This window comes from Lycium barbarum, chromosome 3, assembly GCF_019175385.1.
Source record: "Lycium barbarum isolate Lr01 chromosome 3, ASM1917538v2, whole genome shotgun sequence".
Taxonomy (NCBI): Eukaryota; Viridiplantae; Streptophyta; class Magnoliopsida; order Solanales; family Solanaceae; genus Lycium; species Lycium barbarum.
This window is the reverse complement of record NC_083339.1, coordinates 145,788,645-145,811,365: the sequence shown is the minus strand read 5'-3', so window position 1 is coordinate 145,811,365 and position 22,721 is coordinate 145,788,645. Positions and strand designations below refer to the sequence as shown.

Here is a 22,721-nt window from a genome sequence, read left to right as displayed (position 1 = left end):
AAAGCAATTTACAATGTATTATTAAGTGTTAAGTTATAAAGTTCCAACTCTGTCATTAGACAACTAAAACGATTTGTATACGGTGACTATTGAAAGTCAAATCAAACGATGCAAACCCAACATGTATTAAGGGTTATCTTTTAGGAACTATTTGATTGATGATGAGTGGTACCGAGAGAAAAATAAATGGAAGAAAACTTCATCAGCTTTTAAGATGTTCTTTTTTTTTTTTTTTTTTTTTGCTTTTTTTTATAAGGCTTTTAAGATGTTGACCTTGACGATGAAAATGAAAGAGGATTTTTCTATTAGAAGTAAATTCCAGCGAGGTACAGTATGTCTCTGCATGTTTACATGAGTCGTCAAGGATTTAATTTCAGATTTTGGAAGGGGTTACAGAATTATTCATGTTTGTAACATTAATATGCTAATTGGAGGACTATTACTAGTCTACTCAACTGTGGACGTCTATCTCAACTCAATTCATTCATTGAGCAACTCTATAAAAAATCTACTCATATAACTGGCATGACGTCTCTATATATGTTGTATAATTATCCTCATCTTCAAGCGAATTAGCTTGTCCCTGCATGCAACTGTTTCCTACAGTTCATCTCTGATTTCAGGATCTTGTGCTTTCAAATTCTTGTTGATGAGTGTAGCCAAATCTTTTACACTTGATTTTGTAGGAAACGGTATCTACATAAGGAAATTCAAGTAGTAGGGAAGCCATTAAAATGGGGAGCAAGAATAATAAACCATCCTACTGTATTGTCGTTAAACTTACCGGATTTGTCTTGTCATCTGCTGAGTAGAAGAGAAGTGTTGGATAATCATCAACCTGCATATTGTTGTTAAAAGCATAGTCAAAATAATAAGTTCATCATAATCATTAACTATCTCGGTGCCATTTCATGAGCGCTTGTTTAAATTTTGCTTTTTCCATATTAAATTGCATCGTGAGATACTGCTTCTGGCCACATTCATCAGCATAAAAATGTGACTCTTCGCAGTTATGCCTCCTAAGAAATTGTGTACAACAGCCACTTTATGTTTGACAAAGAAATAATTTAACTATTTCTCTAGCACGAATAATATATGATAGAACTGGTGCGAAACTATTTCAAGATATAAAATAATGTAACAGAGTCCAATTAGGCATTTCATTACCGGCATAGTGTATTACAGAACATCAATCTAGTTTCTTATTAGTGATGGATAGTGATTTACGGGACCATCAATCTGAAGTAAATTCTGGGGGAACGGTTTGTCATTTGACATTACGGGAACTGTCAATTCATTCCTTGCTCTATATACAATCCAATTCTCCGAATTGGAAAACTCAACCTTATGTCATATATATAGGTATGCTTAAGGGAGTCGTAACCTAATGCATATTCTGCAAAATATTGGTTTGAGATGAATTTATACAGAGAATCATGGACAGTGAGGATTCATATAACGGCCCAACTTGTTTGGACTGAGGCGTAGTTGTTGTTGGTAACTTAATGCATATTCCAGACCGACTGAACAAAATATTCAGATGGAAATTTTTTCATCTTAAATATAAAAGATCCGAGCAACGTATCAATTTAAAGCAAAGGAGTAAATTATTTACTATCCTCACCTGTAATTTCGGGTGTTCATTTAGGGAAGCATCTATCCTTGCAAAGATCAAGTTATCCAAGCCTTTGAAATGCTTGGCCAACTTCTCCATTTGCTTGCTTGTGGTTTCACAAGTTATGCACCATGGTGTGTGTATCTTCAATAACACAAGATACATTATTATAGAATTATAACATTATCCACATCGCAGAATATCTTTAATGTGAGTTACTCATTAAAGGAAGAAATATGGGTCATTATATATTTATGTCATTTTTCCTCCGCAGATAATTCATGTACCAAATGCACAAGAACTCTAACAAACACATAGAATATGAGACTAAACTTTCAACAAGTGTCTGATCTGAGCAAAGCATTACAAACCTCTAGAAGAATGTTTGCGGGACTGTTCAGGATCAATTCATCAAAGGTCTTACCAACAACTGTCAGAATGCTCATGTTCTTCTGCAATTACAGAGCAAAGGTTTTTGGAGTTGATAAAACATTATTGTATAAACATAACTACATCAAATTCAAGCAAAAAGGAACAGATCAAAAAACATAAGCTGCATTTGTAATAGGAATTATGGGATTAAACAACTTCAGATTAGACCAGAGTAGAAGTTGATCAAACATCATAACAAAATCTGGAGCAGAGATGAAGCAGACCACAAAGTATGTTATGGCACGAAAAGGATGCTCCAGAACATGTAGATAAATTGATGCTCCAGCAGAAATGATCAGAACTAGTGAAGTTTATGCTCAAACAATGAACTGATATTGAGTAACACAAGAAAAGCCTGTTGAGATATTATTACAAGTATAACGTCATTGTTGATTGAATGGATGGTTTGCATACATTCATAGACACTTTTTGCCATGTTATAGGAAAGTTGAGGTTTTGTCAAGTAACCCTTTTTTTTTTTGGTTGTTGTGACAACATCAATGTCAGCTAAAGGAAATCTAAATAAACAGCCAATAAATATCAAACTAGTCCACAAGACTAGTTTGATATTTATTGGCTGGTTCAACACGGCCTAGAGAGTCCACAAGTACCATTTGTCTTATGATGTTCAAATGCTAAATAAACAGCAGTATAATTTTTCATATTTTCCTCTTCTAGTTATTTTTACCGTGTAACCAACATTGTGTAATAAGTCATTCCAATAAATGGAAACATTCTCTGTAAATCCAGAGCATCTTTCAGTCAGCTATTAGGGAAATTACCAGACCATTATGATAGATACAAGTATTATACTACCAACATAACTTGAATTAGGCAAGCTAAAGAACTGTGAATAATGTTTTCCTGATTGCCAAAACATAAATTGACATCATGAGATTATTGTTAAGAGAACTTACGTTATCAGGAATTGGTTGTGATTTGTAGTATGATGACACAGTCCCATTCAGAAGACCTGAACAAAAGTCCTGCAGAAACAAAATCAACAATGTGAAGTTCAGATCACAATTTGAAGAAGCCTAGAAAGAGAAAACGAACAGAGAGATATTGATACTTCTATGCTTGCTGGTGTGGCATCTGACTCCAACAAATACTTCAAGCTGCTACTGTAGTTGAAAGATACTACCTGTGCATCCACACAATGGAAAGGTTTGTCTGAGGAAACTTGATAAACAGCTTGTATCAAGAAGTTGAAAAATACTTCAGTAGAAAACTAACAACAGCGTCTTGTGATTCTTCTAGACCAAACATAGTAAGGAAGGGCTTTGCAAGATTGTCCTCTCTAATATCTACAAGTATGAACATTATCTGCAATCAAAAGGCAGATGTCAATCACACAAATCTAGAAAGGAAGAGTAATTTGCTTCACTAGATCCAGACAAGAGAGAAACCTTTGATTTGAACTTTCTTGCAACATTTTGCAAAGGTTCCACAAGTTTCTTGAAGTCATCAGGCTCAGCAATTATCAACACCTATATGGCATTGAAGCATAGGTAATCCAACAATTATCACAAGCACATTAGTGCATGATTACAGTCTGCTTCAAAAATGCAAGAACTAGATATACATTACAATGTTTGATAACAGAAAATCTCTATCCAACAGCCCTAACTCCAGCTTGATATTAAACAACTATAGATGCTCAGAATCGTAACGAACTTCTTCAGCAGTTTCCTCCTCTTATTATAGGTGTTTTGTTTTTGATAACAAGGGAACCCGCAGCCACTACTAGGGCTGTTCACAGTTTTGGTTAAAACCAAAACCAAACCGAAAATTTAACCAAACCGATTAAAAAACCGACATTTGGTTTGATTTGGTTTTAAATTTTAAAAACCGATTATATTTGGTTTGGTTATGGTTCTATTAAAAAATAACCGAATAAATAACTGAACCAAACCGATAAATTATATACATAAATTTTATAATTATTTATATGTATAATATTAGTTTTTCATAAATAATTATAAATATTTTATACCTTTTAATCATTAATTTGATTTTTGATCTACTTATTTCACATGATTGTTTAAGGCCCATGTTGTTAAGAATATGTCCAAGCCCATGTCTTTAAGTCTTTTAACTCTTTTAAATGTTTAAGTGTAAACCTACTAACAGAAGCTCAAGTTAGAGTCTAATGTCTTTAACTTAAATTTTTAGCCTTTCTTTGTCAGTCATTTGATTAGGTTGTTTCTTCTTCTTTTTTCGAATTTATACCTTTCTTTTTTCTTGTCTGAATGAGTCCTAAACTTCTAATACTTTTCTTATGAAAAGGACAGAGGTTGATTATAGAAGATACTTCAGTAACATCAGCATTTGCTGCAACTCAAGCACATGGTAATGCCCTAATACTTCTTCCGTGGGTAATCCTCCTAAAAAGCAGAAAAGAATAACTCCTTGTAATCGAGCCCCTAGCCTTGGGGATAATGGTAGAAAAACATATAAAGTTTGGATCATTACACAGTTTTTTAAATAAAATGGGAGAATTGAGGGCAAAAATGAAAGTACTGCCCCAAAGTTTGTGATCATTACACAGTTTTTTTATTTCATATATTTTCATTTTAATTTTAGGTAGTCTTTATGTTTAATTATTATGTATGTTTGTAACAACAACTAAAAACTCCTATGCTCTACTTTATTCCCATGTATGTGTATTAAGATGACAAAAATGCTGCAGCCACTACTAAGTTAGTTTTTAGCTCTATATGTAATAGTTTAGTAACTTTGGGTAACTTGAGTACTACACTATCACTAATAGTGAAAGTGTTTCTATGATATATGTTCCACCTTAAACTATAAATAAAAGTTATCGTTTGAACAAAAAAAAAAAGACATGTCTTTTTCAACCTTTTAATGTTTTACTGATAAGTCTCATAGCTGCTAGTCATAAACCGAAAAATCGAACCAAACCGACAATAACCAAACCGGTGGTTATTATTTTATTTGGTTTGGTTATGGTTTTAGACATTTAAAAACCGACTAAATTGGTTTGGTTATGGTTTTAATCAATAACCGACCCAAACCGAACTATGAACACCCCTAGCCACTACCCTTCGGGTGCACACAGGGTAAAGTGCAATAGCCGCAAACCACACAGGAGAGATAACCCGCACTAGGCAAGCCTCGTGTGACGAGCTCAACCCAGAAGGCAAAAATACCCTGTTGTCGTAGGCAAGGGGTTTCAAACTTGAGACCTCCATTATGGAAGTCCCATGCTTGACCAACCGAGCCAGCCTTGTGGTTATTATAGGTGTGTTAACATTTATTATTGGTGAAAGTAAAATGTCCACGCAAGAAAAAAAGTAGAAATTATTAGTGTTACGGCTGACCTTCTACTTCTCATGGATAAAACTGCTAACTCTATACCAGCCCAAAGATGAATTAGATTAAATGAACACTGATATACAAGTGTTTCCACAAATATCAAAGGCTAACATTGTTTCAACAGTACAGGAGAACAGCCTTTGTTTTCTTCACCTATCTTTCATAGATGCAAGTCTTTGTATTATGAAATACGAAGAAGTGCACAAGCATATGAATTATGAATACATGGAAATGTCAAATACTTTTGGGAAACAGAAAATGATATGAAGTACAATGAGTCAGGCCCAACAGTTACCTGAAGTTTGCTTGTGCTGGAGTAAACTCTAGCAGCGTTAAGTTCAGTAAGTGCTGTAATTAAGGGGAACTTATTATCATCCAAAAACTGCAAGATTCCATCTGTAGAGAAGGTTCCTTCTGCAAACCACATCAATGATGTGAATAGTGAAATTTTATTAAGCAACGCAATGCTACTGAAAGAGAAAAATCAAGTCAAGATTCAAACATTAAAAAAATCTCCTAGAGATCAGGGAATGATATATCCATCTAATCTTTACAAGCTTTTAGCCATCCAACGAATAAGTAGTTGTAGATTTAATTGCTCAGCTTCAGGCATAGTCAAGAACAACGAGAATAGTAATGCTTGAGCAATAAAGGGGTGTCAAATGTATCTCTGGAATTTAATAATAGAAAACCTACCATATTCTGTGTATTTCTCTGGCTCGCTTTTAACTAGACCAAGGAAAAGACTGGCTGACTTAAAATCGGGGAAGAGGTGCTTGGCAATTTCTGCATTGCTAGTTTCCACAAACTGGATTTCATTGTCCATTTCGGCTGCTTTTCTAAATGCATCATAATCAGGTCCCTGTGTGATTATACATGAAGCAATGTGCATGTTAGAAGCAAATTCCACAGATTTTTCTGTTCAGTAACCTATTTAAATTTTGGTGAGATGGGGGAAGTTCGATTAAAACAAGAAGGTAAACACCAAAAATGCCCTACTATGCTTTTAACCAAACTATGAGTTGAAGAGTGAATAAAGTTGTTAAGTGTTCATACCTCAAATTTCTCAAACAGACCAACCACAAACATTGAATGCTTCTTGAGGAAGTGGCTTGCCTCAGCATCTGAGCTAATTCTAATAATAGGTACACCTGTCTTCTTCCTTGCCCAGATTACAAGTTCTTCCCTGATTAACATCCAGTGGCACAAATGTGAATCAACAATTCGGATGCACATATGAAAGTACAACATAAAGATCTACACAAGCCTGTCCTCCTAATTTTATTAATGTACTTGCTTCCTCCTATGAAGGGGAGCCTTGGCGTAACTGGTAAAGTTGCTGCCATGTGACCAGGAGGTCACGGGTTCGAGCCGTGGAAACAGCCTCTTGCAGAAATGCAAGGTAAGGCTACGTACAATAGACCCTTGTGGTCCGGCCCTTCCCCGGACCCCGCGCATAGCGGGAGCTTAGTGCACCGGGCTGCCCTTACTTGCTTCCTCCTATCTATGTCCCAATTTATGCGGCACTTTTTGTTTTCCGAAAGTCAACTTGACTAATCTTTTACTACTCCCTCCATCCCAATTTATGTGACACTGTTAGTTTTCGAAAAGTCAATTTGACTAATCTTTTACTACTCCCCGCGTCTCAATTTATGTGGCACTTCTCATTTTCCGAAAGTCAGTTTAACTAATCTTTTACTACTCCCTCCGCCCCAATTTATGTCGCACTTTTCGTCTTCCGAAAGTCAATTTAACTAATCTTTAATAGTCCCTCCGTCCCAATTTATGTGGCACTTCTCGTTTTACGAAAGTCACTAAATTAGATTATATCAACTCAATATTTTAAAATTAAAATTCAGATATCCAAAAACTATACAAAAAGTAGTATAACTTGCAATTCGATGAAAAAACTGCTTACGCGGAGAATCCACCAGTGTAAGGTTGAGAAGTCCCATTAACAAACAAAAGCAAAGTAGGAAACCCTCTGATCTCAAGGGTAGAAGCAACTTTAGGGTATCTTTCAGCATCAATCTTAGCCATCAACAAAGAACTCCCTAATTCTTTAAGAGCAGTAGCAGCCTCAGCAAATTTGGGCATTAACTCAGCACTCCTAACGCACCAAGGAGCATAACCAAGAACTAAAACATACTCATTTCCATGAATTGCTCTCTTAGTATTGTCATTGTTAAGTTCAAGTACTATTCTTTGAGCTTTACTTACAAACTCAGCTTCCGTGGGTTTTTCGTGGTGGGCCACTTGGGGATTTTCTTCTTGTTCATCTAATGCTATGAGTTCTTCCAGACCTTCCACGTCATCACCATCTTCATCAGTTAAGTCAAGCTCTGAAGAAATTGATGGAGTTAAGAAGTTGAGCAAGAGAAGAAGGAGTAAGGAGAAAAAGATGAATCTTGAAATGGGTTTTGGAGTATACATGGTTTGACTATTGAGTGTAAAGATCCAATTTTTGTTGGTTTTCTACTGAAAATGGCTGCAAATTTGACTGGGATCTATGGTGATTTTGAGTGATGAATATGTTGGAAAGATCTCCAGTGTGAAGTGAGAGAGAGAAAAGAAGTGCAAAGGGTGAAGACACGGAAGAAATAGGAGGAGCATTTCCGACCAGAGTCTATAATAAGTAAATACGTTAAATTGAACGTCAATCGCGCCACCATTAAGGGATCGTTTTGGTTCAGAGACAAATTATGTATACGACTACTAATGTAGAAATTAATTATACAGATATTATTAAAATAAAAATTAATTAAGGAGAAACTAATAATATTGGAACAGTAATGCAAAAATAAAATCTTGAATATTTAATTTAATATAGTATTACATATTAGTACATATGTATAATTAACGTCGATTGGGCGGCGTTACGCGCTTCATTAGCTGATGAGCGGTCTGTGAGGAATTTAGAGGGAGCCAGGATTCTTGACTTCGATGAGTTTTTGATCCCGGTTAGTATTTAAAATACTTATTTGTTCATTTAAATTATTTATTTTAAATATATATATGTTACTCATTATTTAGTAATAATTTATATTTTAGGATTCAGCGTCAGCGGGTCCACCAGAGCCACCCACTTAGGCGTTTTCTCATGGGTCTGCCGAGCCAGCAGTGTCTTCCCATGTGACTGTCGAGCCACAGGTAAGCTTTTTATTAAAATTTGTTTTATTCAATATAAGGTCAATATTTAATATACATATTTGATTATTTAAAGTACTTATTTTAAATATCTATGTTACTTATATTTCGTTTTTTTCATATTTTAGGATTTGGCGCGAGTGGGTCCACAGGAGCGACCCATTCAGGAGCATTCTCATCAGCCTGCCGAGGCAGAGGTGTCTTCTCATAAGACTACCGAGGCGCATGTAAGTTTTTTACTTAAAATTAATTTTATTCAATATAAGGTAAATATTTATTTAATTTTTATAACCTTTACTTGGACTTCGAACAACATCTCTTCCAGGAGACTACCTAATATTCACCACCAAACCCATCTCAGGAGCCTACTCAGGCGCCCGTTAACACACAGGTTTGATTATTCAACAAACGTTAATGGATTCAATATAAATAAGAAATGGTACTAATTATTATATATTTTTTAAGTTCATCCTTCGGTGCCCGCGGTGGCAACTCCTGACGAGGAAGAGTCCGAGTTTCCAAACCCAGGTCATGATGAGGTTCTGCCCGTGCGAGCGGGACTAGATCCCAAGAAGAAGCACATTCTAGTCAAGGGCGCACGGGCCAGGGGAAAAGGAGATGATCATGACTTGGAGCGCCCGGTTATTAAGAGGAAAAGGGCGATGGAGATGATGGCGAGGGCGGTGAGGATGGTATGAGCCTTAGGCCTAGGGATAGTCTCCGGCATACTACATGTGGGACCCATCCTCGATAGTGTATATACATTAGTGTTGTACAGTTTATCGTAAATATTATATATTTTTTGCATATTTATAAATATTATCTTAGTCTTTATTATTGTTTATAGTTTCACATCCTAAATTGATAATAAAAAAAAACGTGACACATTCGAAATAAAGTTAAGCATTAAACTAAAAATAAGACGAAATCCTAAAAGATAAATGACGTAAAGCTAATGACCACAAGTCTTCAAACAAAAAAGGACTTCGAGTACTTTTCAACCACTAAAACGACAATACAAAGTATTGCGTATTCTTGATGTATTGAGCCTATCTTATTAATTGTATAAATATAAGTAGGGTTCTATATAAAATATTGAAGTTCCGGAATCTCAAAGCATGATAAATATACGGCTAAACTACGTAAAAAGGAGTGAAAATGTAATAAGAGGCTGTTTGTGAAAAATGGTGGAGTCCTATAGCGCAGTATTTTACTGCGCTATAGTGGAGAGAGAAATTGCTATAGCGCAAAAAAATAATGCACTAAAGAACTTAACGGGGCCATTACGGTTAAGTACTTTAGCGTAGTATTTTACCGCGTTAAAGATACTTTTGTAACATTTTTTTTTGCTAGGGTATTTTGGTTCAAAGTGATTTTTTTGGGGGCATTTTGGTTCCGGACTCGGGATTGGTGTTTCTCATTAATAACGGAAAAGGGCCAAAATTACCCCTGAACTTTGGGAAATAATTCATCCATACCCTTTGATGTGCCGTGAATTTTGGCACATTTTATGCCTTTGTAACTAGAAATATTGCTTGATTTTAAGTGTTTTTATATTGTTTCTTATGTTATTTTTGTGTTTTATAGGGTTGATTAACTAAGGATCGGAAATGAGAAGTAATGCTGGAAAAACGGACAAATTTGAGCTAAGCGACGGTCCGTAACTCATGTTACGGACCGTAACGGTGTCCGTAACTCATGTTACGGTTCGTACCTTTGAACCGTAACAAGGCCTGAATTTCCAGAAAGTTTCATTGAAACCATCAGTGTTACGGTGAAGTGTTACGGTCCGTAACTCATGTTACGGTCCGTAACATGTCACCGTAACATGAGCTAAATTTCCAGAGAGTTTCAATAAAATCTTCAGTGTTACGGTTTAGTGTTACGGTCCGTAACTCATGTTACGGTCCGTAACCCTTCACCGTAACATCATCCAAAATTCCAGAGAGTTGCCAAGTAATTGTCACCACTTACGCTTCAGAAGGACGGACCGTAACACAGGGTACGGTCCGTCGCATGGTGGCCGTAACGTCGAAGTGGTCAAATGACGAAATGAAGGACGGACCGTAACCTGAGTTACGGTCCGTAACAATGCGGCGTAAGGGCATTTTTGTCCAGAAACTTGGCGCGATTTTTGGCTCTATAAATACATAATGTAGGGTTTTAATTCATTATTCAGATTTTATTTTAGAGGCATAAACCCTAGATTTTTAATCTTGAAGTGATTGGAGCATTTAAGGCAACAATTTCACTCTCATTCCATCTTGTATTAGTATTGTAAGTGTATTATGTTAATCTTTAAGCTTTTTCTGTCAAGAAACATTATGAGTAGCTAATTTCAATTCTAAGGTTGTGAATCCCATGATGGGTATTATGTGAATGAGTTTCTATTATTGATATATGCATAATGGTTGTTGTTATTTATTCTATCTTTGTGTTGTAACGTTGGGTAATGATTGCAAGCATTAGCCGAAGCCATTATATTGACTTTTCTTGGGAAAGAGAGTCAATATTGGTAAGATTGAATAACAATGACTCGAGGCGTTAACCCTCGTTTAATAGACTAACTTAGGAATAAGAATAAGTCTAAATTGACATTATTGGTCGCTCTTCGATTGTAACTCTTTTATATTCGGAAGAATCAAAAAGAGGAAATACTGCTTAACTGTTGGGAAACATTAAGAAGTCTTTAAGAGATCAAGTGCATATTCTTAGAACAACCATTAGAAGTATATCACATTGAAATCCGAAGCATAATATCTAATCAAATTGGGAAACACAACCTTAGTCTCTCTCTCATATTAATTACATTCTAAGTCAAAGTATTCAATTACATTATTCAACAATCAATTCAAACTATCCGGAATAGGATTAAAGCATTTAAAGATTGGTATCGCATACGATTAGTACTCTTTTCTCTCCATATTCCCTGTGGGATTCGACCCCAACCTTGTTGGGTTACTATATTTGACAACGTCCGCTTTACGCCATTAATAGGTGTAATTTGAGCGTATCAAACCCTTCGCTATACTTTAGGGCCAATTATATCCTTATCGTTATACTATGGGGTCAATTATACCCTTATATCTAACAGCTGCCACGTGACATCATCCCAACCCTTCAAAATTATTTTCCCCTCAAATAATTTTTTACCCACTAAAATAACCCAACCTGACCCGATATTTTTTTTTTCTAACCAAGGGGTAATGGGTTGGGTCCGTATCACTTTGGCTGGAAAAAAAAAATTCGGGTCGGGTTGGATTATTTTAGTGGCTAAAAAATTATTTGAGGGGAAAATAATTTTGAAGGGCTGGGATGATGTCACGTGGCAGCTGTTAGACATAAGGATATAATTGACTCCATAGTATAACGGTAAGGATATAATTGGCCCTAAAGTATAACGAAGGGTATTAATAAACTATTTCTCAAACTTTAGGGGTAATTTTGGCCCTTTTCCGCATTAATAATGAGATAGTCTGATAGTGACATCTTACAGGGTTAGCTTTTTCACAAGAGCTCCCTTTTACTCCTTTCTGAGTTTTTGATAGCCAGTCTACTTATTTATTATTGATATGACTGATAAGAAATATATTTTCTGCCAATCTTGTTTCTTTTACTCGGCACTTCAATGTTATTTTAATATTAAAAATAATTCCATTTTTGTGTGTATAGTATTTGTACTTAATTTTCGGAATTAATTTCACTTTACCCTCTAACATTTAAAATATGTTATAATAAATGTTATAATTAAATAAAATTACAAATAACTTACATATTTAAAGTGCGAGAAAGTTATTACTAATAGTTGGTAATTTATTAACTAATTTTTGTTCATTTTCTTATTTTTGAATGATAAATGTTCAAAACTATTTGTATTACTTTTTGTATCTTTGTTTTAATATTTCATGAAAGTAATTCCGGAAAAATATTTTATCTATAGTTTTAGTATGTTTTTTTACTAATTATATTTTAATATATTTAGTTATGAATATACATCATGGGGAGGTGCAAGTGCAAAATTTTCATAGTAAAAGGAGGATGTATTTGTAACCGAATCAGAGTAGGAGAGGTGGTTTCAGTGCAGTAGCGTTACATAATTCTCTGCCGGTAAGTTTCAAGCCTTTCTCCTGAAACCTAGTTGTAGTAAGAAATTATTAAGTTATTTTGAAGAAGAAGATGAAGGCGATAATGATGAGTGATAGGGAACGTAATTACTCCGTGAGAGCTAAGAAGATGAAGAAAATGTTGGAGATTTTCGACGCTAATAAAGATGGGTATCTCTCCCTGACGGAGCTGGTGGCTTGGATCCCTAATTGAATTACAATATTAGAAGGATTCCGGATGTCCTTTCAGAATACCTCCGCTCTTTCATCAATAGTGTATATGGTGCTCTAGGCATAACGTATGTTGGCTTCACCCTAATTTATGAGTTTAAAAAAACGTGACCTTGATCGACCCTCCAATTCCAGCAAGATAAAACAGCTCATGCAATTCAGCAGGTACTAATATTTACATTTTTGATAACGTTGCAGACTCAAATCAAAATGACAATATTGCACAAAGCTTATACTTACACTCCCATAGTTCGAATCTAATTGCCCCATCAGAGAGGAGAGGATGAAGAAAATCTTCGATGCTAACAAAGATGGCCATCTCAGCATGATGGATCATGGCCGTAGAACCCAAATTGGATAACTACAACCACTGTCAAAAGGTTCTGGCTTTCCTTTCAGACTACCTCGGCAGCAGTTACTCCTTTACCCTAGTTGGTTATAAAGGCCTATGCTATACTGGTTTCACCTTAATTTATAAGCAAAAAAAACGTGACCTTGATCGTGACTTCGACACCCTCCAATTCCAGCAAGATAAAACAACAACTTATGCAATTCAGCAGGTATAAGGTGAAATCCCTTAAGTCTCTAGCCATTTAATCAAGCCAGATTAATATTCACTTACTTTATGATTGTGCTAGTGTTCAACGAGCACCCACAAAGACAACAGAGAAGAAGAAAACCACACATCAACTTCAGGCAAGTATCTTCCATATCTGAAATAATCTTTCACTTCGCTTAAGTTGTTTTCTGTTTTTTATGAAATTTTTATACGGAGGACTGATCAGCATTGCTGGGCAGGTAAATAATTTCAGAAACACAGTGCAACAAGTGGTGCAAATACCTCATCTAACTTTATTACTATTCGAGAACATTTTGATAATGTTGCTTTTTAAGCCGTAATCTAGACATAAATGACAAGACGAAATATTCTACCAAACTACAAGTGTAAATAATCTTTAATCTTCGCTCTACAAGGCCAAATTGACTATAGATGTTATTTTATATAAAAGTGGTAGAGTTTACTGTTATAGTAAATAAAATTCATTAAGCATACGTTAAATTGATTGTAGCGACATTGTACAACACTCCTTCACCTAGCCAGAACTTTTTGTAGCTGTATCCAAGAAAAAGTCAGTGGGGAGGTTAAAGCTGAATTTAAATATTGGCTATACATAACTTTCCGGTGCTGACTTTGGATTCTGAATTCGTAATTTACTTAAATTTATCTTCACTTTATTTTTACCAAGCTGTGACTTTAAGTCATTTATAATATTCTTAGCGTCTTTCTTCACAACTATCACAATGCTGTAGAAGGCGTTAAGTCAAAAGGAGAGTATAAAGGGCCTGATCCTCAGCTGGCTGCTACTCTTGAAAAGGAAATCTTGGATACTAATACAGGGGTGAGATGGGATGATGTTGCAGGACTGAATGAAGCAACGAGGCTTTTACAGGAAGCAGTGGTACTCCCACTGTGGATGCCTCGATATTTCCAGGTACCGCTGATAGTTGATTCTGAATATAAGCATACTAAGAAGGATGGGTGTGTGTTTGGTACGACGGAAGTTATATTTCAGGAGAATATTTCATCATTTGCTGGTGTTCCCAAAGTGGGGAAAATTATGTCATTTTCTTTATAGCTATGTTAACTTTAACTTCATATTGATCGCTCCAAATTACATTTAGACATTATTATTTAATTTTACTGCTTACAAATTTTCATCAAAATACTTCCGAATTCGCTAGTATTATTATTATTATTCCTATTACTATTTAGTATATATTTTACGGAAAATCAGATGAAACACCGAAGACGTTTTCTAGGAATCTGTTTTCCTGAAAAAATGTTTTCGTCGAAGGAAAATGACTTCCGCCATACCAAACACACATCATATTTTCTTTTCTTTTCTTTTGCCTTTTAACAAACTGTTCATCAGAGGTGGATATGCTCCTCGCACATAATTTAGAAAATAAGCTGGTAATAGTTTTTCCTGTACCTTAATTATCTCATACAGTTGTCGTCACATAACAAGGATACAATTTGATCCAATGGAAGTTGCAATTTCTTGCTGATATATAAGTTTTGAGTTGCAGCTATGCACATGTTGTAACTACATGGAACATTAATAGAAGACTAATGAATACTTATTATGCAACTTCTATATAGTTCACATATTCAATGTTACTTGCAGGGAATCAGGAGACCTTGTAGAGGAGTTCTTATGTTTGGTCCTCCTGGCACAGGGAAAACACTCTTGGCGAAAGCTGTTGCTACAGAGTGTAGGACAACATTTCTGAATGTTTCTTGTTCTTCGTTGTGTGCAAAATGGTATGGTGAGAGTGAACGATTGGTCCGGTGCTTGTTTGATCTTGCCCGTGCTCGTGCTCCAAGTACAATTTTCATTGATGAGATTGATTCTCTTTGCAGTGCCAGAGGGTGAGTAACCTGTTCTTTCTAAAGTGATTTCATATACATGTGACAGCTGAGGATATTCCTCATTGTCTTGCTGTTGTGTAAGGTTTGTTTTCGTCACCATAGGTGATAAAACTTCTAGGCGTAGATATATGTTTGCGGGTCTACACGTCCTAGTAACTAGACTTCAACCATCTAATAGAACTTGATTGATGAAGGACCGTATATTAGTTTCATGACCAGTTTGTTCTTTCTTTTTACCGTGTAAATAAGTGAATTGCCTCTACTAGTCCAAAGCTTTGCATTGGAACTTCAGAGATCAGGAAGGTTAAAGCAAATTTGAAACCTTAGAAGAATACCTAGTAGGAAGGAATTTAGAGGCTGTATATTTTATCAAAACTGAATCATACTTTAGTTTCATTTGAGCAGCTTAGTCTGCACTGAACTGATAATGCATCCATACATACTGGCATGTATGTGTTTTTTATAAAGCTACCAATTATTGCGTCTGAGCAGTGCAATTGGAGGTTGCAGTAACTTTAAACTGATATTTGCTAGATCATAGCTATCGCATGTTGATTATTATCTTATCAGGTCACCAATTAATGTTTTATCATAAAGATTTATGATATTTATATTATAAGTAACTTGATTATTATGAAAATAATTTTTATAACATCAATGCATTAATGATAAACCTTGAACTCTAAATATTTTGTACTGCTCCTTTTCCCTTCACCTACCTCTAATATATTACTCCCTCGGTCCCAATTTAAGTGTCTTAGTTTGACTCGGCATGGAGTTTAAGAAATAAAGGGAGACTTTTGAATCTTGTGATCTTAAATTAAAGATGTGTGAGGTCTTTTAAATCTTGTGGTCTTAAACTTGCTTTGGAATTGGAAAACTTACTAAGGCCTCATTTGTTTGCACTTATTAGAGGTCTGAATCTGAACGGTTACCTTAAGCCATTAAGTGCATTTATTTGCATTAAGATCTAAGCACTTATTGGGTCTGAATAGATCTTAATCATTGAGATCTTGAACCAAGTCTTAATATCATTAAGAGATATTTTTGTATCGAACTTTTTTATCACCAGCTCCAACCCCTACCCCACCCCCACCCACTCTCCACTCCAACCCCACCAATCCGCCTCAACCCCACCACACCACCCACCGACCTTCCACTTCAACCCCTCACTCTCCACCACCCCTCCCCACCACCATCACCCCAATCCCACCCCCACTCCCCACCACCACCACCAACCCCTACCCCACACCACCCACCCCCTCTCCCCACTAGCCCCACCTCCCACCACTAACCCCACTCCCACTCCCCATCAACCCCTACCCCACACCACCCACCCCCACTCCCTACTACCCCTACCTTCCACCACCAACCCCACCCCCACTCCCTACCACTCCCACCCCCACTACCTCCCACCCCTCACCCCAATCACCCACCACCTACTCACTCTTTCACCCCCACTCACCAGCCACCATAACTACAAAACATCTCCACCATTGCTAGTGAACATAAATGTTTCATTTTTTTTATCAAATAATATTTTTTTATTAAATTTGTATTTATTTTCTACTATTTAGTTACTTTTTAATTTGAATTGTATATTTATTATGTTTAAATAAATACACTATATACATTCAGATATTGAAAAACAAACAGTCTTAATCATTCAGTGTTCAGACCTAGAGACAACATCTGAATCATTCAGATGTGCATTCAGATTCGGACGTCTTAATCTTAATGAAAACAAATGAGGCCTAAATACAGAAAGAGGCACACCAAAAAGGAAAGTAAGACACTTAAAATGGGACGAAGGGAGTATAAGTTACTTGATTATTGCGAAAATAATTTTTATAACATCAATGCATAAACCTTAAACTCTAAATATTTCGTCATGCTCCTCTTTCCTTCACCTACCTCTAATGTTTGCATACATTTGACACTAACATTTATGAATGTGCTCAGTTCCCAAAAATCATTTATGAATGTGCTCAACAATCAACATTAATGTGAGCATAAATAAGCTCTTACAATTATAATTTCTTAGTTTTAATTCTAGGGGTAAAACTTCATCAACTCTGAATATGTTTCTTAGGGCTTCCGGAGAGCATGAAATATCCCGAAGAGTGAAGTCTGAACTTCTAGTTCAGATCGATGGGTTAAACTGTGGGGTCCAGTCCCCTATCCCATATTTTAAGAAAGGAAGATTTTTCTTCCTTTGACAAAATCACATTGGTAGCAATTGTGGAATTGGCCAACAAGCAAATTCCTTTGTTCACATAGTCGTGATGTAAGCGCTTACCTCATCATAGGAAATTCATTCCTATAAATAGGTAGCTTATGGTTCATTTGTATCACACCAAAATCTCAGACAATACATCTGAGTGAGAGCAAAAGTGAGGTATTCCATAGACTGTAAGAAAATAGTATGTGAAGAAAAATAGAGTGTGAGTGATATTGTAGTGAGGTGGGAAAATCAAAAGAGTGTTATTTCTTTTGAGGGTGTAGTGGTCTTAGGAGTATTTGTACTCGTTACTACAATGTGTAAAATTCCTCTATAGTGATATCAGTTGCTTCTCTTGGCCGTGGTTTTTCCCTTATTCAGAAGGGTTTCCACGTAAAATCTTGGTGTCATTATTGTTGCATTTTATTCTTGCTGATTTAACCATAAGTTAGTGTTCCGCGTTTATCACTAATACCGTGAATATTATTTTTGCGGGTCTATTTTATTCCCATCAAGTGGTATCAAAGCCAGGTTCTGTCTGAGTATGCTCTGTGGTTGCAGCACAGTCTGAACTTCCACATCAGAAAAGAATTACTTTGGTCTTCGAATAAAATAGTATTTGTATTTGTGATAAACGATGGAAGCCAACACTAGTAGAATGGTTACTTTGAGTGGCGTAAATTATGCCATTTGGAAGGGCAAAATGGAAGATTTGCTCTATGTCAAGAATTTTCATCAACCTGTCTTTGGAAATAAAAAGCATGATAATAAATCAGATGAAGAGTGGAATTTGTTGCATCGGCAGGTTTGCGGCTTTATTAGACAGTGGGTTGACGATAATGTGTTGAACCATATTTCTGGAGAGACACATGCTCGGACCCTATGGGAGCATCTTGAAAGTTTGTATGCTCGAAAAACTGGTAATAACAAGATGTTTCTGATAAAGCAAATGCTGGGTTTAAAATACCACGATGGTTCCGCAATGACAGATCATCTGAATATTTTTCAGGGGATCATGAACCAGTTATCTGCTATGGGTATTGATTTTGATGAAGAAATTCAAGGCTTGTTTCTACTTGGTTCCCTACCAGATTCTTGAGAAATTATTAGAACTTCATTATCAAATTCTGCTCCGGATGGTGTGATCTCTATGGATCTTGCCAAGAGCAGTCTTTTAAATGAAGAGATGAGAAGAAAATCTCAAGGTTCCTCCTCATCAGATGTCTTGGTGACTGACACTAGGGGGAGAGGCAAGAATCGTGGTTCTCAAAATAGAGAACATCATAGAAGCAAATCCAGAAGTAGACTTAAAGATATTGACTGCTATCATTGCGGGAAAAAAGGGCACACAAAGAAGTTCTGCCGGATTTTGCAAAAAGAGAATAGAGAAAAGGAGGAAAAGAAAGAAGATGGAAATCGTGTTGCCGCTGTCACTATAGAAGATCTTGTTACTGTCCTTGATGCGGATCTGATAAATATTGCTTGTGATGAGTCAAGCTGGGTGTTGGACAGTGGTGCCGCATCTCATGTGACATCAAGGAAGGAATTTTTCTCATCCTATACTCCGGGTGACTTTGGAACTTTGAATATGGGTAATGAGACTGTATCCAGGGTGGCTGGTGTTGGAACGATTTGTTTGAAAACTAGTATTGGAACTAAACTAGGTTTAAACAATGTAAAGCATGCACCTGATGTTCGTTTGCACTTGATCTCTGTTGGTGTTTTGGATGATGAGGGATATGTCAGTACCAATGGTGCTGGAAAGTGGAAGCTTACTAAAGGTTCCATGATTGTGGCTCGTGGCGAAAAGCGTCGTGGTCTATACTGGACTACGACCTCTACCTGTGTTGATATGGTGAATGCAGTTGAGAGCAATAGCTCTTCAACGTTATGGCATAAGAGGCTTAGCCACATTAGTGAGAAAGGACTAAATGTTCTGGCCAAAAAGAAATTATTGTCAAATTTCGAAAGTGCTAAATTAGAAAAGTGTGAGCACTGCTTGGCTGGAAAACAAAATAGAGTTTCTTTCAAGTCTCATCCTCCTTCAAGAAAGACAGAGTTGCTTGAGTTGGTGCATTCAGATTTATGTGGTCCAATGAAGACAAGGACTTTGGGTGGTGCACTTTATTTTGCTACCTTTATTGATGATTGCTCAAGGAAACTTTGGGTCTACGTCTTAAAGACTAAAGACCAAGTGTTGGGTGTCCTTAAGCAGTTTCAGGCCTCAGTTGAAAGAGAAACTGGAAAGAAGCTGAAGTGTATTCGTACTGATAACGGTGGTGAATATTGTGGACCGTTTGACGAATACTGCAACCAACAGGGTATCAGACACCAGAAGAATCCTCCTAAGACTCCTCAGCTTAATGGTTTAGCAGAGAGGATGAACAGGACCTTGATGGAAAGAGTCAGATGTTTGCTTTCTGAAGCAAAGTTGCCGAATTCCTTTTGGGGTGAGGCTTTATTGACCGCCGCACATGTTATTAATCTATCCCCTGCGGTTGCTTTACAAAGTGATGTTCCAAACAGAGTTTGGTATGGCAAGGATGTTTCCTATGACCACTTGAAAGTGTTTGGTTGCAAAGCTTTTGTACATGTGCCTAAAGATGAGAGGTCAAAATTAACTGCCAAGACAATACAATGCATCTTTATTGGTTATGGCCTTGATGAATTTGGTTACATGCTATATGATCCAATTGAGAAGAAGGTCGTGAGAAGCCGTGATGTTATCTTCACGGAGGATCAAACCATTGAAGATATTAACAAAGCGAAGAAGATAAAATCTTCAAGTTCTGAAGGTTTAGTTAATCTTGATCAAGTTCCTCATACAAATGCTGATGAAGTTGGTGGGCTCGATGACGATGGTGATGCCCAGAATCATGTTCCAGATCAGCATGTTGATGATGATAACGATGCTGCTATTGATGAAGTAGATTCTTCTACTCATGAAGTCGTGGATGAATCAGATATTCCACTTAGAAGGTCTACTAGACAGCATGTTCCTTCTTCCCGTTATTCACCTAATGAGTATGTATTACTCACTGATGGGGGAGAACCTGAATGTTATGAGGAGGCCATGGAAGATGAGCACAAGGATCAATGGATTGAAGCCATGCAAGATGAGATGAAATCTCTGCGTGAGAACCATACTTATGAGTTGGTGAAATTGCCTAAGGGCATGAGAGCTTTGAAGAACAAGTGGGTGTTCAAAGTTAAAGCCGAAGAACACAGCTTGAAGCCCAGATACAAAGCTAGATTGGTTGTTAAGGGATTTGGTCAAAGGAAAGGTATTGACTTTGACGAAATATTTTCTCCTGTCGTGAAAATGTCCTCCATTCGGACAGTTCTTGGTTTGACTGCTAGTCTTGATTTGGAGATTGAGCAGATGGATGTGAAGACTGCTTTTCTTCACGGTGACTTAGAATAGGAGATTTATATGGAACAACCTGAGGGCTTCAAGGCAAAAGGTAAAGAAAATCTTGTATGCAAACTCAAGAAGAGTCTATATGGATTGAAGCAAGCTCCCAGACAGTGGTACAGGAAGTTTGAGTCTGTTATGGGGGAGCAAGGCTACAAGAAGACTTCTTCAGATCACTGTGTGTTTGTACAAAGATTTTCTGATGATGACTTTATCATCCTTCTGCTATATGTGGATGATATGTTGATTGTAGGCAAAAATGCTTCCAGGATTGACGAGTTGAAGAAACAGTTGAGTAAGTCTTTTGCAATGAAAGACTTGGGTCATGCTAAGCAGATTTTGGGCATGAGAATTACTCGTTCGAGAGATGAAAAGAAGCTTTATTTGTCGCAGAAAAAGTACATAGAACGTGTACTAGAGCGCTTCAATATGAAGAGTGCTAAGTGGGTTAGCACACCTCTTCCTGGTCATCTGAAATTGAGCAAAAAGATGTGTCCTACAACAACAGAGGAAAAAGAGAGAATGGCCAAGATTCCTTATTCCTCTGCCGTCGGAAGTTTAATGTATGCAATGGTATGCACTCGACCAGATATTGCTCATGCAGTCGGTGTTGTTAGCAGATTTCTCGAAAATCCAAGGAAAGAGCATTGGGAAGCTGTGAAGTGGATACTCAGGTATCTAAGAGGAAGCTAAGATGAATGCTTGTGTTTTGGAGGATCAAATCCAATTTTGAAGGGCTATACAGATTCTGATATGGCAGGTGACCTTGATAACAGAAAATCCACTACTGGATATTTGTTTACTTTTTCAGGGGGAGCTATATCATGGCAGTCGAAGTTGCAGAAGTGTGTCGCACTGTCTACAACGGAAGCAGAGTATATTGCGGCTACTGAAGCTGGCAAAGAGATGATATGGCTCAAGAGATTCCTTCAAGAACTTGGATTGCAGCAAATGGAGTATGTTGTCTATTGTGACAGTCAGAGTGCAATAGACTTGAGCAAGAACTCCATGTACCATGCGAGAACAAAACACATCGATGTCAGATATCATTGGATTCGTGAGCAATTGGAAAGCGAATTGTTCCAAGTCAAGAAGATTCACACGAATGAAAATCCTGCAGATATGCTGACCAAGGCGGTACCGAGAGACAAGTTCGAATCGTGCAAAGAACTTGTCGGCATGCACTCAAATTAGAAGCCAGTGTACCCTCCTTCAGGTGAATGGGACTGGAGGGGGAGATTTGTGGGGTCCAGTCCCCTATCCCATATTTTAAGAAAGGAAGATTTTTCTTCCTTTGACAAAATCACATTGGTAGCAATTGTGGAATTGGCCAACAAGCAAATTCCTTTGTTCACATAGTCATGATGTAAGCGCTTACCTCATCATAGGAAATTCATTCCTATAAATAGGTAGCTTATGGTTCATTTGTATCACACCAAAATCTCAGACAATACATCTGAGTGAGAGCAAAAGTGAGGTATTCCATAGACTGTAAGAAAATAGTCTGTGAAGAAAAATAGAGTGTGAGTGATATTGTAGTGAGGTGGGAAAATCAAAAGAGTGTTATTTCTTTTGAGGGTGTAGTGGTCTTAGGAGTATTTGTACTCGTTACTACAATGTGTAAAATTCCTCTATAGTGATATCAGCTGCTTCTCTTGGCTGTGGTTTTTCCCTTATTCAGAAGGGTTTCCACGTAAAATCTTGGTGTCATTATTGCTGCATTTTATTCTTGCTGATTTAACCATAAGTTAGTGTTCCGCGTTTATCACTAATACCGTGAATAT

The 22,721-nt window shown here is 36.8% G+C and overlaps 2 protein-coding genes across 2 annotated transcripts; one reads left to right on the top strand and one right to left on the bottom strand.

The window, feature by feature from the left end:
* Positions 1–281: 281 nt before the first annotated feature.
* Positions 282–8,008, bottom strand: LOC132633392 (protein disulfide isomerase-like 1-6). Its single transcript, XM_060349784.1, has 12 exons — positions 7,305–8,008; positions 6,443–6,572; positions 6,083–6,248; positions 5,682–5,800; positions 3,457–3,537; positions 3,284–3,373; positions 3,120–3,191; positions 2,965–3,033; positions 1,987–2,067; positions 1,625–1,759; positions 785–838; positions 282–696 (listed from the first exon to the last, which is right to left on the bottom strand). Exons 1-12 carry the CDS (start codon positions 7,817–7,819, stop codon positions 601–603), a joined length of 1,608 nt encoding a protein of 535 aa, XP_060205767.1. The 5' UTR covers positions 7,820–8,008; the 3' UTR covers positions 282–600.
* Positions 8,009–12,592: 4,584 nt separating this feature from the next.
* LOC132631526 (katanin p60 ATPase-containing subunit A1-like) lies at positions 12,593–17,581 on the top strand. The gene is made up of 4 exons (XM_060347097.1): positions 12,593–14,360; positions 15,057–15,301; positions 17,394–17,464; positions 17,538–17,581. Exons 1-4 carry the CDS (start codon positions 14,343–14,345, stop codon positions 17,579–17,581), a joined length of 378 nt encoding a protein of 125 aa, XP_060203080.1. The 5' UTR covers positions 12,593–14,342.
* The last annotated feature ends 5,140 nt before the right edge of the window (positions 17,582–22,721 follow it).